The 19,081-nt window shown below is 36.4% G+C and overlaps 1 protein-coding gene across 2 annotated transcripts in view; it reads left to right on the forward strand.

Moving 5' to 3' along the window:
* LOC308609099 (phosphatidylinositol-3,5-bisphosphate 3-phosphatase MTMR8-like) overlaps positions 1–19,081 on the forward strand; it is a 212,584-nt gene that overhangs the window by 69,480 nt on the left and 124,023 nt on the right. For both annotated transcript variants that reach the window (XM_081222629.1, XM_081222630.1), the window contains exons 9-12: positions 1,625–1,750; positions 2,611–2,660; positions 5,598–5,798; positions 8,243–8,371. In XM_081222629.1, the coding sequence (XP_081078755.1) occupies positions 1,625–1,750; positions 2,611–2,660; positions 5,598–5,798; positions 8,243–8,371 (506 nt within the window). The remainder of the gene's footprint in view (positions 1–1,624; positions 1,751–2,610; positions 2,661–5,597; positions 5,799–8,242; positions 8,372–19,081) is intronic.

Here is a 19,081-nt window from a genome sequence, read left to right on the forward strand (position 1 = left end):
ATCTCCATGGCCCCAAATGAAATCTTATCTACTCCCAACACCAACTCAAGCTTGTTTCTTCTTCTGTCTTCACTGTTCAGGCTAATGGTACTGTAATCCACCTAGTTACTAAGTGCACATCTTTGACTTTTCCTTCTCCTTCATTCCACATCCATTCTCTTACTATGTCCTGTTAAATATTCATTCTTAACATCCCTCTTCTCCTTTTCAGCCCCACTGCTACTGCATTAATTCAGGTCCTTGTTGCATTTCACAATTTTAGTAACTCTTTGACTGGTCTTCCTAAATCCAAATTTATGTCCTCTATTCTCCTACTGTCACCACAGTGAGTACATCTGATCTTGGCACTCCTCTGCTTTTAACACTCCGGTGACTCCCTGTTGCCACCAGATAAAATGCACACTTGTCAGTCTGACCCTTGCCCTCCTGGCCAGACCTGTCTCTCCTCACTCCCTCACTCCCAGCCTAGCCTCAACCACCAAGCTAGTTAAGAATTCCTCACCTATGCCTCACATCCTTGCCTTTGTACATGTTGTTATATTATACCCCTTGCCTGGAATGTCCTTTCCTCCTGGTCCATCTGACAAATGCCTACTCATCTGACAAGACCCACTTTAGTTGTCTCCTCTTCTTTAGTTATTGTGTGCCTTTGTTGTACCTGGTATTAACTTTTATTGTTTTGTTTATCATTGGTTTGTATTCATTCATTTAAATGTTTGTCTTTTTTTGTGTACCTAGTGCACACAATAGTGCATCTTGTATAGTCACTCAGTAATTATTGGCTAGGTGAGTAGATGAATGAATGAGTGAATAAATTTCCTTCTCCTTCCTCACCTGAGAAAGTCCTACATTTTCTTCAAGGCTCAAGCTTCCCTGGCTCCTACAAAAGGATATAGTTACTACACATTACCCTATAGCAGCAGTTTTTCCACTGCATTGTATTTATTTATTTACCTTTGGTCACCCTGACTAGTTTGCTCATTGAAGTCAGAAACTGAGTCTCATCTTTGTATCTCTAATACTTAGCACATACCTGGCACAGAGGTATACATAATTAAGTGTTAGAATGAATAAGTGAATGCTCAATATCTACCATTGCCAAAATTGCACAGGTTGAGTAACTGCCCATATTTTTACATAGTTCTGATTGTACAGAAACTTACCTAAGACAGGTAAACCTCTCCATCTTAAGTTGGAAGGATTTATATTAGTAAAGCTAAATGGCTAAAGCTTCCAGAGGAAATTATTGTCAGGTCTGGGACTGGAATGCAGAACTGTCCTGTTTTTGAGCATGAATTCTTCCTCTTGCCCACTTCTCTCTCTGAGAATTGAGAATTGATCCATGTCTTTTTCAGAAGTTTTATGAATGTAGACCTCCTTTTGTTTTTCTTTTTACCCTGTATCGTGTGTTGATTTTGATTTTCTTTTCCTTATTAGGTAAGCTCACCTTCTGTTACACTCCTTTATTTTCTTTGTCATTCCCATACAGGATGCTAATATTTTGAGTAGAAATTAATGTAGCCCAGTAAGACCAAGTTCTCTGCTGTAGGGGTGGTAACCCTATTTATTAAGCCGCATGCTATGAAAAATTGTCTATGCTACTTTTTGCCTCTTGTCTTCACAGGCAGTGAAGGTAGAAAATACCAATGTCGTAGTCCATTGTTCTGATGGGTGGGACCGCACAGCACAGGTCTGCTCTGTGGCCAGCATCCTCCTAGATCCATTTTATAGGACATTCAACGGACTCATGGTAAGAGAACAAGTGATTGGATTTTACTTTGCACAAGTCGGAGATTGTGAATAGATCAAAAATAACTCTCAGCCAACTTGTTTTCTACAAGAAAGAGGTCTACAAAAACAGCTGTGTTTTTCAATTTAGCTTCTTTCTACTAAACTAGGCATTTACAGTCTATATTCTTTCCATTGCACACTCAACATAGTTTCTTACCCATCAGAAGATAAATTGGATGTAATAGGCTGATGTAAGGGGTAGGAAAGACTCCAAAAGTTGGCAAAGTTGAATGGATGACTGTTAAGTAAGCAGACTGATGGGCTCATCATCTTCAGCATCAGCTCTCTGGATGTCAGACTCATGATTTTTTTCTGGTGCTGAATCCAAGGTTTCTTAGTTTGTCTTTCTATGAAACAGAACTCACAGTAGGAGTTTATCCTCATTTTTCTTTTGGAAATGCTTTATTTTTTTAATGGTTGAAAATGTGTTTATATCAAGATTTGTTCTTGGTATAAACTCAAGTACTGCCTTTGGATTCCTGTTTTATCATAGTTGAGTGTAATATGTTAATCAAGATTGCATTTAGTTATGGCTCAAATGGCTTGTCACACATTATGTAAAAGCCAAAAGAAATGTGACAATGGATACAAATCCAGAATAATTTCTCCTGAGAGCTTTGAAATTTGAATGCAGCCTGTATAGGCTTTTAAATGAAATCCAAGTTACTTATTTATCTTTTGGGAAATTAACTTTATGATCAGTTCAACGCAAATTTGTACAAAGTCCACTTCAGCAAAGTGTTTTGATATTTTATAGATATGGTTAATTAATTTTATGGTTTTCCTAATGCAAAGTTTTCTTTTTGTATAAAAATGAAGATCCTGATAGAGAAGGAATGGATATCCATGGGCCACAAGTTCTCCCAAAGGTAAAAATATTACTTTAAAGTTAGAGGCTAAGGAGAATTTATTAGGGTGACATTTATCAAAAACCCCAATATGTTCTTGTGAAAGAAGGAAGAGTAGGTTGAACATGGCATAAATCTCTTTTCATCAAGAAACACATATTCCAGACACTATGCTAAGGGACTAGGGCTACAAGGGTGACTAGAATATCATATCTGCCTTCAAAGTGAACAAATGATTATATCAAATTGTTAAATATTTCAGGGAAGAACAGACACCATGGGCTACAGAGGAAAAAGTGCTTAACTGTTTCTGAAGAAGACAGGATAGCCTTCCAGGAATAGGCAGTATTTAAAAGTGAATTTTAGGGAATGAATAGGAGTTTGCTAGAGAGAACAGTGGGCATTCAGGCAGAGGGAATAATATCTAAGACAATGTACCTTTTTTTTTTTTGCGGTACGCGGGCCTCTCACTGTTGTGGCTTCTCCCGTTGCGGAGCACAGGCTCCGGACGCGCAGGCTCAGCAGCCATGGCTCACGGGCCTAGCCGCTCTGCGGCATGTGGGATCTTCCTGGACCGGGGCACAAACCCATATCCCCTGCATCGGCAGGTGGACTCTCAACCACTGCGCCTCCAGGGAAGGCCACAATGTACCTTTTAACCTTGTATAAGAAGAAAAGGCATGTGCGGATTTCTGTTCTTTGGTAAGAGGTGGATGCAAGGACTTACATTTATTTAGTGACCTAATGCTGCTATAAGCCAAACAGGCTCACTGAGACTTTATGTGTGTTATGAGAACAATAACAAATGTTTACTGAACACCTAACAATATGCTGTATACTATATCAGACACTGAGCTGGTGCCAAAGGCACATAAAATGTGAGTTTTACCCTCAAGGAGGTTACTATTCAGGTCTTATTCTCCTGCATTGGTGTGTATCCATTTAATTTCATTTGATTGTCGCTCTCTAGCTATTTGGGTCCATCCATTCATTCTTCCGTTGTCAACAAACATTGGGCCAGGCAATATGCCAGGTTTTAAGGAGACTGTATTAGATCAGATATGGTCTCTGTCCCTTCTTTTATAGAAAATAAAATCAATGATGATAGTATAGTATGATAAGTGCTAAGTCAAAGGTAAACATATACAAGGGAACCTTACCTATTCTGGGCAAAGAAAGCTTCCTAGAACTGATGGCATTTTAGAACATTAAGAAGATGAGGTTGATTCTATTTTTAGTTTTTGAGAAATCTCCATAATGTTTTCCACAGTGGCTGCACCAATTTACATACCCACCAGCAGTGTAGGACGGTTCCCTTTTCTCCACATGGAGACTCCATGGAAGGACATGAGGAGAAGGAACTAAGTTTTTGAGTGTCCAAGGCAGAAGTTGTATATTTTTACTTGATAGCCTTGATCTTTTTCACTACCACTGTAGACATCAATGTGAAATGGGTTAGGGTTTAAGAAGATAGCTTAAAATTTGCAAGAGCTGTAAGGGTTAATGGGAAAACTGTGTTAAGGATATTCATAAAGGTTATTTGGGAGCAATTAAGTTCCAGCTGAGTATGGAGACTTATGGTATCAATTTGCATGGTTTTATAATTTTCTCAAGCAGCATTTATCAGTCAAGATTTGGGAGTAGAGAACATAGCTTCTTAGGCTCATCAATGGTTGGATTTTGAAGGAGAATAATGACAAAAAAAATGACCAGAAAATTGAAGACAATGGGGAGAGAATAGTTGATGGGGCAGAATATAGTCTGGGTAAGGAAGAAAGGGAGGCTAGTAGGAATCTGGAAAGGTGAGAGGTCCAGAGATGGGGCTGGAGGAGATAAGATGAACAGCCTTTGGAAATATAATATATGGTGATCAGAGTAGGATATTGAGATTAAGGTTTCAAAGTGGAGGAAGGACCTTTAGCTAACATCAAGAAACAGCCATGGATACGAGAGGCTGATGTGAAGTAGAGGTAAAGATCGGTGAAGATAATTAGATTCAAGTTAGTTAAGGAACCTGCTAAGCCAAGTGTAGGTCATCTGCATCGACTCCAAAGATAAGTACTTATGACTGGAGTCAGATTCTTCAGAAAATGTGGAGAAGTGACCCAAAGATTGTGGAACGCAACGTTGAGGAAAGTGAACAACAGCATGACCCATAGTGGAAGTGTTTTTAAGAGAGTGAAAGGAGTAGTAGAAAGGAGAAAGCCGATCCCACTTCTGCTGTTTTAGGATTATATACATGGAGAGTGGAATGATGAGCATTCTCCATTTGATTTGGGCCCCAAGAAGAAGTAGTATCCTTGGTGAGATGGATTTCAATTAAATCAAAAGGTAGAACATTCAATGTAAAAGCTAAGGATGCCATGTTTTTTTTTTTCTAGTGGAATAGTGTTTCTAATGGATGGTAGAGTTGGGAAAGAGGACATCATGGGAGAGGAAACATTAAACAATTCTGGGATGAGGTTTTTTCTTTCATTTAATAAACTTACTAAATACCCTTTTCATACCAGGCACTGTCCAGTAAACAAGATAGATATGGTCCTTGCTCACATGAAGCTAAAGGTAGCTGTTTAAATTACTTAAAATTAAATACAATTGAAAATTCAGTTCCTTAGTCACACTAGCTGCATTTCAAGTGCTTAATAGTTAGTGACTACCATATTGGACAGCACAAATATGGAACATTTTGATCATTGCAGAAAGTTCTATTGTAGAGGATGTAAAAGGAAATAGAATAGATGACCAAGGGCTTACAATCTGGATAATAGTGAAGGATGCTGGTGGCTAAGAGGTCCATTGGGATTAATGAACTTTGAGATTCTGGGTAGCATTTTGGCATTAGGCATTTCCTTACCAATGCCAACAGAGACAAAAGGTGACCTTGATATAGCCTATTCCAAACAGTGTAATCCCTGATGTTAATCATTGTCTTTCTTTACCCTTATTTGCATCTCTCAGGTGTGGCCATCTGGATGGGGACTCTAAAGAAGTATCCCCTATCTTCACACAGTTCCTAGACTGTATCTGGCAGTTAATGGAACAATTTCCTTGTGCCTTTGAGTTTAATGAAAATTTCTTGCTGGAAATTCATGACCATGTTTTCTCCTGCCAGTTTGGGAACTTCCTTGGAAACTGCCAGAAGGATCGAGAAGATCTGAGGTGAATTCAGTTTGTGAAAAAACACTGAATAGGGAGATGGGATCAGTGTAAAAGAAATTTACCCATCACCCTGAATGTGGGACAGCAGTTCACGAAAGGGGAGGAGATGACAACTATAAAAATTTCTTTTGAAGCATAAATCGCTCAGTGTTTGCATGGAGATTCCTCAAAACCTCAGATTCTTTATCTGTGAAATAGGGATAATACCTACTTTTCAGAGCAATCCCGAGGAGCCAGTAAAACAATGGATGTGCAAGGACTTTGTAAGGAATGAATTACTGTGCAGGTGTGAGTAGTCAATAGCTACAGTCCTTTATCATTTGTGTCAGAGATCACCAAATGGCAGCTCATAGGCCAAATCTAGCTTAACAGGTATATTTTGTTTAGTCTGTGGAGTATTTTTTAAACTGTGAATGAGTTGTCAACATTTAAATATCACGATATTTCACATAAAAATCCAGTTATTTTAGGATTTTTTCCTAAATCAAAAAGCTGTTGTGCCAAGATATTCTGCAAAATCAGGAGCTCTGGCAGTACTGGACCTGCATTTTCTAATGGCAGTAATCAGCTAAAGTTGAATAACAGCTGCTCCACTTAAATGAAGCAAACTCACTCTTGTTTGCCACAGTTCTCACCACTCTCTATAGTTTATTCTCAGTGCACTTCTAATGTTGTCTTCCCAGCTCCTATAGGCAGTTGAATTTGCACCAGACTTAAAACTCTAACATCCTCACAATATATAAAACGTAAATAATTTTTGAAGTTGACAAGATAGAGTTTCTGTGAATAGTATTCTCCTTGTTTTAGAGTCAGAGAAAAAGAAATAGGGAAGTAGCTGTCGCACAACCCACTCTTGTTTCATAGCTGTTGGTTGAGTGGCAGTTAGCTCAAGTTCTCAGGCCCCTCTATGATGTATCCTGGATGAATCGGATGACATCTCTAACTCTGTTTTCTTGTCAACACAGAGATGGATCTTGCTGCTTTAACATTTGTGCTTACTTGGTAGCTTCTACGCACATTTCTATTTCATTTTGCAACTAGACCTTTCTTACCCTCTTCACAGATGCTTTCAGACACATTCATTTTGTCTCTGACCTGTTTTTCTAGCATTAAAATCTAAGATCTTTTCCATATTCTTTTTTCCACCCTCTTAAAATGAGGCTAATATATCCTAGACCCATTCCCCACACAAATCTGAATCTCCATGTAAAAGTACGAAAGTTGAAAAATTTAACATGTTAAAATAGTGATTGCATAAAATAAACAGAAATATCATTCATCCATAAAAGAAAAGGCATGGACTCTAGAATCAGAGAGACTGGGTTTCAAATTTTGGCTCTGTCACCTACTTGCTATGTGACTTTTTTAAAATTATTTTTTGTCTCATTTTCTCATTATTATTTTGGGGATAAAATATCTCACAGGGTTTTATTATGAAAATTTAATGAGGTATTTTAGGTAGAGTCTGGAACAGTGTTTCACACATAGTACATACTCAACAAATACTAGTTACCTTACCTCTGCAAGATTTTTTTTCCTTTTTCAACCAAAAACAAATGAGAAAGATGGATATACAAGTCCTTTGACCTCATTGAAATGGTCTGAGGATTCTAAAAGTTACAAGACTACAATGTTTAGGTCCTACAACCCATACCACTTCTCTTTGTTGTCCTCCTTGAACTTTCTTTGACACTGTGTGAGTAAATGAACTACCCATGCATGGTTATGCAGCAGCTCTCATTGGGACAATGGATCCCATGTTTTTTGCAGTGTTAACTAAGTGGCTCCCCAAGGACTCAACTAAAGTATAAGAAGAATCAGTCTTGCAATATAAATATCACAGTCTGTGCTGCTCACCTAGATAACTCACAAATATTTGATAATATAAATTTCTAATTGTCTTTCACTGTCTTACACCTTCTGAGAGGAGGAGAAGCTGGCTTGAAATAAAATAAAATATAGAAAAGCCAGAAATTCACCCTCTAGTCTTTCTGTTAGCTTACCAGATTTTTTAAAGCAATTCTAGATTTTTTAAAACTGGAAAGGTCATTAGTTCATAGAATCTGAGATTTGGAAGAGACCTTAAAGGTCATATTTTACAAATGAGAAAATAGTCCCAGAAAGAGCTAGGGACATTCCTCAGATTACATAGCTACTCCATGGCAGAGACTATACTCAGCATCTGTTGCTCTTCAATGTGGAACTCTTTCTAACCTCTAAGTCATTTAAAAATGGGTAAGTTGAAGCCCAGATAATTTGTTACTCTATCAGTGTTCATTACCACTTATTTTCACTTTCCTCCTATCATATCCTATCCTTCTGTCTTGAATTAGGTTAATTGTTAATAAAATTTGGATGATTATCAAGTTCAACAGGACTGTTGATTTTACTTGCTTGCTGCTTTTAATTCTTTGGCTTGTTTTTTTTTTTTTTTTTTCTGACAGAATCTATGAGAAAACCCATTCCGTGTGGCCTTCCTTGGTTCAGAGGAAACCAGACTTCAGGAACCCTCTCTATAAAGGCTTCACTGTGTATGGGGTACTCAATCCTAGTACTGTGCCCTACAACATTCAGTAAGTTCCTAAGCTGTCCCATCCTTATTTACAGCAAGCCCAGGGTCTCAGCTGCTTTATCTCTCCTTTTATAGCTGACATCATCTCCATAAGCTGGCTATGGAGTAGGACACTCTCTCCCCAGATCACCCATTCCTTGTTGCCTCTGAAAACAAGACCACACTCCCTTTGGTTGTTGTTACTTGCTGAGGGAAATAAACAAGAAACAATAGTTGATTTGTAGTAATACAACCAGTCAAGATGTAGGTTGTTTCATTCCTTTGAGTCTTTCCTTGTATATTCCTCTTCTTTCCCATCCTTTTTCCCAACAAAGAGAAGGAAAAACAGAGAAAGAGAATGTGCTGGTATTGTTTGCTCTACTTTCCCCCAAAAGTGTAAAGTATAGGGTGCCATGCTCACTGACCACAACTCAATGAGTACAAGACAGAACTGAATGCATTTATTAAGTCTAACCGTTTATTTTGTATATTCATTAGGATTTTATATATGTAAGATCATGTCATTTCTGAATAGAGATTGTTTTACTTATTCCTTTCCAATTTGGATGCCTTGTATTTTCTTGCCTAATGCCCTGTTTAGAACTTACAGTGTTGAATAGAAGTAGTGAAAGCAGGCAACCTTGTACTGTTCCTGATCTTAGGGGGAAACCTTTTGGTCTTTCTCCATTGAGTACGTTATAGTTTTGTTTTGTTTTGTTTTGTTTTGTTTTACAAATGACCTTTATCAAGTTTAGGACATTCCTGTCTGTTCCTAGTTTGTTCAGTGCTTTTGTGATGAAAGGGTGTTAGATTATATCAGATGTTTTTTCTGAATCATGTTGAGATGCAGATGACTATGTGTTATTTTCTCCTTAATTTTATTTATTATTTATTTATTTATTTGTTTCTTTTTTGTTTGGCCATGCCACACAGCTTGCAGGATCTCAGTTCCCTGACCAGGGATTGAATCCAGGCAACAGTAGTGAAAGCCCAGAATCCTAACCACTAGGCCACCACGGAACTCCCTCTCCTTAATTTTATTAACATGGTGTATAACATTGATTGATTTTCAGATGTTGAACCACCCATGCTTTCTAAGGTAAATCCCACTTGGCCATGGTGTATAATCCCCTTAATATGCTGCTGCATTCAGTTGGCTACTATATTGTTGAGGATTTTTGCATCTATATTCATAAAACATATTAATCTACAGTTTTGTTTTTTTGTGATGTCCTGGTCTGCTTTGGTATCAGGGGAACGGTGACCACATAGAATGAGCTGGGAGTGTTCCATTCTCTTCAATATTTGGAATAGTTTGAGAAGGATTGTTGTTAATTCTTTAAATGTTTAGTAGAATTCACCAGTGAAGCCATCTGGTCCTGGATTTTTCTTTGTTGGGAAGTTTTTGATTACTGAATCAGTGTCTTTACTTGTTTTAGGCCTGCTCAAATATTTTATTCCTTCTTGAGTCATTTTTGGTAGTTTGTGTGTTTCTAGAAATTTGTCCATTTCATCTGTCTAATTTGTTGGCATGCAATTGTTCAGGATATCCTCTCATATTTTTCTTTATTTCTGTAAGTTCAATAGTAACATCCCTAATTTAATTTATGATTTTAGTAATTTGAGACTTTTTCCTTTTATTTTTTGAGGCCAAAATACTTTAATATCCAAAGCATCCTGTACGTAAACTGGATAATACATATTAAATTATACATTTCTATAATGTTTAGGGGTTTTGGGGGCATTTTTTCCTGCTTTATTGAGATATAATTGACATATAACATGGTGTAAGTTTAAGGTGTACAATGTGGTGATCTGATACATGTAAATATTGTGAAATGCTTACCACAGTAAGATCAGTTAGCACATCCTCTACCTCATACAATTACCATTTTGCTGTTGCTGTTGTTATGGTGAGAATATTAAAGCTCTACACTCATAGCAAAAATATGGAACGATTCACAAATTTGCATGTTATTCTTTCACACGTGCCATGCTAATCCCTGTCTCATTCCAATTATATTATATGTGCTGCTAAGGTGAGCACTCTCATTGTTTTTAATCAGTTGAGCTTAAAGTTTTGTTGAATTTATTGATCTTTTCAAAGACCCAATTTTAGTTTTGTTGATTTTCTCTATTTTTTAATAATCTTTATTTCTTTTATCTCTGTTCTAATCCTTATTATTTCTTTTCTTATGCTGACTTTGGGTTTAATTTGCCCTTCTTTTTTAGTTTCATAAGGTATAAAGTGATTTACTTGAGATCTTTCTTCTTTTTTAATGAATGCATTTACAGCTATAAATTTCCTTCTTAGCAGTTCTTTCTCTGTATCCCATAAGTTTTGGTATATTGTGTTCTTGTTTATACCCATCCCAAAGTATTTTTAAATTTGGATTTCAGATAAACAAAAAATAATTTGCTTAAAAAGCTTGGATGATATGTCCCTTTAATGCATTTAAAGACAGTTCTAAAATGTATACAGAAATGGAATTGAAAGTTACAGTTAAAATTAAGGTGAGGTGGATGGACCTAGAGTCTGTCATACAGAGCTAAGTAAGTCAGAAAGAGAAAAACAAATACCATATGCTAACACATATATATGGAAACTAAGGAAAGAAAAAAAGGTCATGAAGAACCTAGGGGTAAGACGGGAATAAAGACACAGACCTACTAGAGCATGGACTTGAGGATATGGGGAGAGGGAGGGGGAGGCTGTGACGAGGTGAGAGTGGCATGGACATATATCCACTACCAAGCGTAAAGTGGATAGCTAGTGGGAAGCAGCCATGTAGCACAGGGAGATCAGCTAGGTGGTTTGTGACTGCCTAGAGGGGTGGGATAGGGAGGGTGGGAGGGAGGGAGATACAGGAGGGAAGAGATATGGGAACATGTGTATATGTATAACTGATTCACTTTGTTATAAAGCAGAAACTAACACACCATTGTAAAGCAATTATACTCCAATAAAGATGTTAAAAAATAGTAAGAAATGGTGAATTGGAGCATTCAAGGCACAGCTTCTCTCATCTCCCTTGGTGTCATCTTCACCCAGGTGAGACCCCCTGGACATCCATTTTCCCATGCAGGTTCCAGGAAGCAGTCAGTTAAATCACTTTATTCCTTAAAGTTCTATGGAATAGATTTGAAGGAAGGGAATATGTGGGTTGAAGGGAATGTGTGTGTTTAATTCGTTAGTAGGTGATGCCAGATTAGCCTTAGTTGTTTCTTCTTGTGCCTGACCCTCTTGTGGGGGTCATCTGCTCCTCTCTCTCTCAGCAGGAAGAGCTTGACTTCCCAGACCAACCCCTCTACCTACTTCTTTCATGAGACAGCCCTGCCCTTTTCCCCTGACCTGTTTCATCAACAATTTAGGGTTCTGACCAGTGCTGTGATGAGCTATATTGGAGCCTATTGCAATGGGCCTGTATCCGTGCTTCCCTTCTCCCACTACCCTGTTCTCTGTATCTATGTGTTTGTCTTGTTTTGTTTTGTTTGTTCATTTTTCTTTTTATTCCACATGTGAGTGAAATCATACAGTATTTGTCTTTCTCCATCTGACTTATTTCACTTAACATAAAACCCTTAATATCCATCCATGTTGTCACTAATGGCAAGATTTTGGCTTTTTTATGGCTGAGTACTATTCCGTTGTTTAGTGTGTGTGTGTGTGTGTGTGTGTGTATATACACATATATGACATCTTCTTTATCCATTCATCCATCAGTGAGCACTTGGGTTATTTCCATACATACCTAGGCTATTGTAAATAAAGCTGCAACAAATATAGGGGTTGTGTGCTATTGTAAAAGCTGCAACAAATATAGGGGTTGTGTGTGTCTTTTCAAATTATTATTTTTGCATTCTTCAGATGAATACCCAGAAGTGGAATAGCTGGATAGTATGATATTTCTGTTTTCTTTCCATAGTGGCTGCATCAAGTTACATTCCAATCAGCAGTGCACAAGGACTCCCTTTTCTCCACCTCCTTTCCAACACCTGTTGTTTCTTGCCTTTTTGATACTAGCCATTCTGATGGGCATGAGGTGATATGTTGTGGTTTTGATTTGCATTTCACTAATAATTAGTGATGTTGAACATATTTTCATGTGCCTGTTGGCCATCTGTATGTCTTCTTTGGAAAAATGTCTCTTCAGATCCTCTGCCCACTTTTTAATCATATTGTTTATTTTGTTGTTGAGTTGTATGAGTTCTTTATATATTTTGTATATTAACCCCATATCAGATATATAATTTGCAAATAACTTTTCCCATTTGGTAGGTTGTCCTTTCATTTTGCTGATGGTTTCCTTTACTGTACAGAAGCTTTTAAGTTTGATGTAGTCCCATTTGTTTGTTTTTTGCTTTTGTCTTTCTTGCCTGAGGAAAATATCCAGAAAGATATTGCTGAGACCAGTGTCAAAGAGTGTACTGCTTATGTTTTCTTCTAGGGGTTTTATGGTTTCAGGTCTTATATTCAAGGATTTAATCCATTTTGATTTGATTTTTGTGTCATATGAGATAGTGGTCTATTTTCATTTTTCTTTGTATGTGGATTGTCCAGTTTTCCTAACACCATTTATTGAAGAGACTACCTTTCTCCATTGTACATTCTTTGCTCTTTTGTCATAAATTAATTGTCCATATATGCATGAGTTTATTTCTTTGCTGTCATTTCTGTTTCATTGGTCTGTGTGTCTTTTTTCTGCCAATGCTATGCTGTTTTGATACTGCAGCTTTGTGGTATACTTTGAAATCAGGGAGGATGATACCTCCACTTTGTTCTTTTTCCTCAGGATCTATTTTGCTATTCAGGGTTTTTTAAGGATCCACATAAATTTTCGGATGTTTTGTTCTATTTCTGTGAAAAATGTCCTTGGGGTTTTGATAGGGATTGCATTGAATCAGTAGATTGCTTTAGGTAATATGGACATTTTAACAATGTTAATTCTTCTAAGCCACAACCACGGAATATCTTTCCATTTGTGTCTTGTTCAGTTTCTTTCAACAGTATCTTACAGATTTTAGTGTACTGGTCATTCACCTCCTTGGTTAAATTTATTCCTAGGTATTCTTTTTGTTGTGACTGTAAGTGGGATTATTTTCTTTTTAATTTCTCTTTCTGCTAGTTTGTTGTTAGTGTGTAGAAACTCAACAGATTTTGCATATGGATTTTGTACCCTGCAACTTTATTCATTTACTATTTCTAATAGTTTTTTGGTGGAGTTATTAGGGTTTTTCTATATATAAAATTATGTCATCCACAAATAATTACAGTTTTACTTTTTCTTTTCCAATTTTGATGCCTTTTATTTATTTTTCTTTTGTAATTGCTCTGGCTAGGACTTCTTATTTTGAATAAGACTGGCAAGAGTGGGCATCCTTGTCTTTTTCCTGATCTTAGAGGTATAGCTTTCAGTTTTTCATTGTTGAGTATGTTGTTAGCTATGGGCTTGTTATGTATGGCTTTTTTTATGTTGAGGTACATTTATTTTAGACCCATTTTATTGAGAGTTTTTATCATAAACCGGTGTTGAATCTTGTCAAATGCTTTTTCTGCATCTATTGAGATGATCATATGATTTTTACCCTTCATTTTGTTGATGTGGTATATCACATTGACTGATTTGTGAATGTTGAACCATCTCCCATGGGGTCACTGCTCCTTCCCCTGGCTCCCAATGTGCACACTACTTTGTGTGTGCCCTCCAAGAGTGGAGTCCCTGTTTCCCCCTGTCCTGTTAAAGTCCTGCAATCAATTCCCACTAGGCTTTAAATTATGATTCTCTAGGAATTCCTCCTCCCGTCGCCAGACTCCCAGGTTGGGAAGCCTGACGTGGGGCTCAGAACCTTCACTCCTGTGGGTGTATTTCTGTGGTATAAGTGTTCTCCAGTCTGTGAGTCACCCATCCAGCAGTTACGGGATTTGATTTTACTGTGATTGCTCCCCTCCTACCGTCTCATTGTGGCTTCTCCTTTGTCTTTGGATGTGGGGTATCATTTTTGGTGAGTTCCAGTGTCTTCCTATTAGTGATTGTCCAGCAGCTAGTTCAACATTTCATTCTTTTTTATGGCTGAGTACTATTCCATTGTATATGTATATACCACATCTTTATTTGTTAGTTTGTTGATGGACACTTAGGTTGCTTCCATATCTTGGCAATTGTAAGTAATGCTGCCATGAACATTGGAGTACAATCAGCTTTTTGAATTAGTGTTTTCATTTTCTTCACATATACACCCAGCAGTGGAATTGCTGGGTTATATGGTATAATAGTTCTATTTTTAGATTTTTGAGAAACCTCCATACTGTTTTCCAGAGTGGCTATAACAATTTACATTCCCACCAACAGTGTACAAGAGTTCCTTTATCTCCACATCCTTATTTTTGTTCTTTTTGGATTCTGACATCTTTTGACCATTCTGACAGGTGTGAGGTGCTATCTCATTGGTGTTTTGGTTTGCATTTCTCTGATGATTAATGAAGTTTGGCATCTTTTCATGTCCCTGTTGGCCACCTGCATCTCCTCTTTGGAATAATGTCTATTCAGTTCTTCTGCCCATTTTTCAATCGGGTTGTTTGTTTTTTAATGTTGAGTTGTATGAACTGTTTATGTATTTTGGATATTAACTCATTATCAGTCATATAATTTGCAAATATTTTCTCTCATTCAGTAAGTTGTCTTTTTGTTTTGTCAATGGATTCCTTTGCTGTGCAAAAAGCTTTTAAGTTTTATTAGGTCCCATTTGTTTATTTTACTTTTATTTCCTTTGTTTCAGGAGACAGTTCCAAAAAAATACTTCTATGCTTTATTTCAAAGAGTGTTCTGCCTATGTTTTCTTCTAGGAGTTTTATGGTTTGTAGATTTACATTTAGGTCTTTAATCCATTTAGAGTTTCTTTTTGTATATGATGTTAGAGAGTGTTCTAATTTCATTCTTTTACATGTAGCTGTCCAGTTTTCCTAGCACCACTTATTGAAGAGACTGTCTTTTCTCCATTGTAATTTCCTGCCTCCTTTGTCATAGATTAATTGACCATAGTTGTGTGGGTTTATTACTGGACTCTATTCTGTTCTATTGATCTACGTTTCTGTCTTTGTGCCAGTGCCATACTGTTTTGATTTGCATTGTAGTATAATCTGGAGTCAGGGAACATGATTCCTCCAGCTCTGTTTTTCTTTCTCAAGAATGTTTTGTCTATTTGAGGTCTTTCATTTTTTTCCATAGAAGTTTTAAAATTACTTGTTCTAGTTCTCTTAAAAGTTCCTTTTTAACAAGAATTGCATTGATTCTGTATATTGCTTTGTGTTGTATGCTCATTTCAATAAATTAATTCTTCCAATCCATATGTTGAGTTATATTCCCTCTATACCAAGTTTGATGAGATTTTTTTTCATAAATGGAAGTTGGATCTTGTCGAAAGCTTTTTCTGCATTTATTGAACTAATCATATGGTTTTTATTTTTAAATTTGTTAATGTGATATATCACATTGATTTGCAGATATTGAAAAATCTTTACATCCTTGAGATGCATCCCACTTTATAATGGTGTGTGATCCTTTTAATATGTTGTTGGATGTGGTTTGCTAATATCTTTTTGAGGATTCTTGCATCTTTGTTCATCAATGATACTGTCCTGTAATTTTTTTAGTGTTGTCTTTGTCTGGTTTTTGTATCAGGGTGATGCTGGCCTTATAGATTGAGGTCAGAAGTGTTCCTTCCTCTGCAATTTTTTGGAATAATTTATGGAGATATGTTAACTCTTCTCTAAATGTTTGATAGAATTCACCTGTTAAGCCGTATGGTTCTTGAGGGTTTTTTTGTTGAGAGTATTTGTGTTACTGATTCAATTTCATTACTGGTAATTGGTCCATTCATATTTTCTATTTCTTTCAGGTTCAGTCTTAGGAGATTGTACATTTCTAGGAATTTGTCCTTTTCTTGTAAGTTGTCCATTTTATTAGCATGTAATTGTTCATGGTAATCTCTTATGATCCTTTGTATTTCTCTGGTGTCAGTTGTAAATTCTTCTTTCTCATTTCTGATTTTACTTATTTGGGCCCTCTTTTTTTTTTTCTTGATGAGTCTGGCTAATGGTTTATGAGTTTTGTTTATCTTTTCCAAGAACCATCTCTTATTTTCATTGATCTTTATTTTTTAGTCTCTATTTCTCTTATTTCTGCCCCGACATTTATGATTTCTTTCCGTCAACTTTGGGTTTTGTTTGTTCTCTTTTTGTAGCTCCTTTAGTTGTGAGGTTAGATTATTTATTTGAGGCTTTTCTTGTTTCCTGAGGTAAGCTTGTCTTGCTACAAACATCCCTCTTAGAACTGCTTTTGCTGTGTCTCATTGATTATGGATCATTGTGTTTTGCTTTTATTTGACTCCTGCTATTTTTTGATTTCCTCCTTGATTTCTTCAGTGACCCATTGGTTGTTTAGTACCATATGTTTAGCCTCACGTGTTTGTTGTTTTGCAGGGTTTTTTTTGGTAGTTGATTGCTAGTCTCACAGCTTTGTGGTTGGAAAAGATGCTTGATAAGTTTTAAATTTCGTCAATTTACTGATGCTTGTTTTGCAGCCTAGTATGTGATCTACCCCTGAGAATGTTCCATGTGACCTTGAAAAAAATGTGTATTGTGCTGCTTTTGCATGGACTGTTTTATATAATATATATATATATCAAGTCCATTTGGTCTAATATGTCATTTAAGGCCAGTGTTTCCTAATTGATTTTCTGTCTGAATGATCTGTCCTCTGATGTTAGTGGGGTATTAAAGTCCCCTACTATTATTGTGTTACTGTTAATTTCTCCCTGTATGTCTGTTAATATTTGCTTTATGTATCTAGGTGCTCCTGTGTTAGGTACGTATATATTTACAATTGTTATAACTTCTTTGATCAATCTCTTGATCATTATGTAATGTCCTTCTTTGTCTCTTATAACAGCCTTTATTTTTAAGTCTCTTTGTCTGATATATGTATTGATACCCCAGCGTTCTTTTGATATCCATTTGCACAGAATACCTTTTTCTATCCCATCAGTTTCAGTCTATGTTTTGTATTTAGATCTGAAGTGAGTCTCCTGTATATACAGGTATTGTTTTTGTATCCATTCAGCCAGTCTATGTCTTTTAAATTGAGCTTTAAGTCTATTTACATTTAAAGTAATTATTGATATGCATGTTTCTATTGCCATTCTGTTAATTGTTTTGGCATTGTCTTTGTAGGGTTTTTGTCTTACTTTCTTCTTTTATTCTCTTCTCGTGATTTGATAGCTGTTTTCAGTGTTATGTTTGGATTCCTTTTTCTTTTGTGTGTGTGTATTTTTTATAGTTTGTGGTTACCATATAGCAATTGATCTATATACGTGATCGTTTTAAGTTGCTGATATCTTCATTTCAAATGCATTTTTACAACCCTGCATTTGTATTCTCTCCTCATGATTACTGTTTTTGATATCATATTTTACATCTAATTTTTTTCATATATTCCTTAACTGCTTATTGTGGATGTAGACGATTTTACTACTTTTATCTTTTAACCTTCCTACTAGTTTTGTGTGTGGTTGATTTCCTACCTTTACTGTGTGTTTGTCTTTTCGATGAGCTTTTCTTTCATAATTTTCATGTTTCTAGTTGTAACCTTTTCTTTTTCTCTTAGAGAAGTTTCTTTACCATTTAATGTAAAGCTGAACTCCTTTAGCTTTTGCTTGTCTGTAAAGCTTTTGATCTCTCCATCAAATCTGAATGAGAACCTTCCCAGATACAGAATTCTTGGTCATAGGTTTTTTACCCTTCATCACTTTAAATTTATGGTGCTATTCCCTTCAGGCCTGCAGAGTTTCTGCTGAAAAGTCAATTGCGAGCCTTTTGGGTGTTCCCTTGTATGCTATTTGTTACTTTTTCCTTGCTTCTCCTAATATTCTCTCTTTATCTTTAATTTTTGACATTTTAATTACAATGTATCTTGGTATGTTCATCTTTGGGTTAATCTTATATGGGGCTTGGTGCTTCCTGGACTTGGATGTTTCTTTCCTTTCTCAGGTTAGGGAAATTTTCAGCTATTATGTCTTCAAATATGTCCTCAGCCCCTTTCTCTCTCTCTTCTCCATCTAGAACCCCTAGAATGTGAATATTGTGTGTTTGATATAGTCTCAGAGGTCTCTAAAACTGTCCTTATTTCATTTCATTCTTTTCTTTCTTTCTCTGTTCAGCATCAGTAATTTCCACTACTCTGTCATCCAGCTTGCTGATGTGTTCCTCTGTATCATTTAGTCCACTATTGATTCCTTCTTTTCTATTTTCCTTTCAGTTATTGAATTTTTCATCCCTGGTTGTTCTTTATATTTTCATTCTCTTTGTTGAAACTTTTAACTTCTCTATGCCTCCATTTTTTTCCTGAGTACTTTGATCATATTTTTGATCACTATCTTGAACTCTGTCAGGTAGATTGCCTGTTTCCACTTCACTTAGTTCTTCTGGTATTTTATTTTGTTCCTTCGTTTGGAACATGTTCCTCTGTCACATCATTTTTCCTAAGTTGCTGTTTTTATTTTTATGTATCTTGTAGGTTGATTATGTTCCCAGCCATAGAGAAGTGGCTTTTTGTAGAAGACATCCTAATGTATCCCAGCAGCAAATTCCTCTCTCATAACCCAAGATATATGCTCTAGGGGCTCCTGCTATGTAGGTTTTGTGGATCTTTCTTTTGTGTTATGCTGATTATGGGCA

This window comes from Mesoplodon bidens (genome assembly GCF_964165515.1).
Source record: "Mesoplodon bidens genome assembly, chromosome: X".
NCBI lineage: Eukaryota > Metazoa > Chordata > Mammalia > Artiodactyla > Ziphiidae > Mesoplodon > Mesoplodon bidens.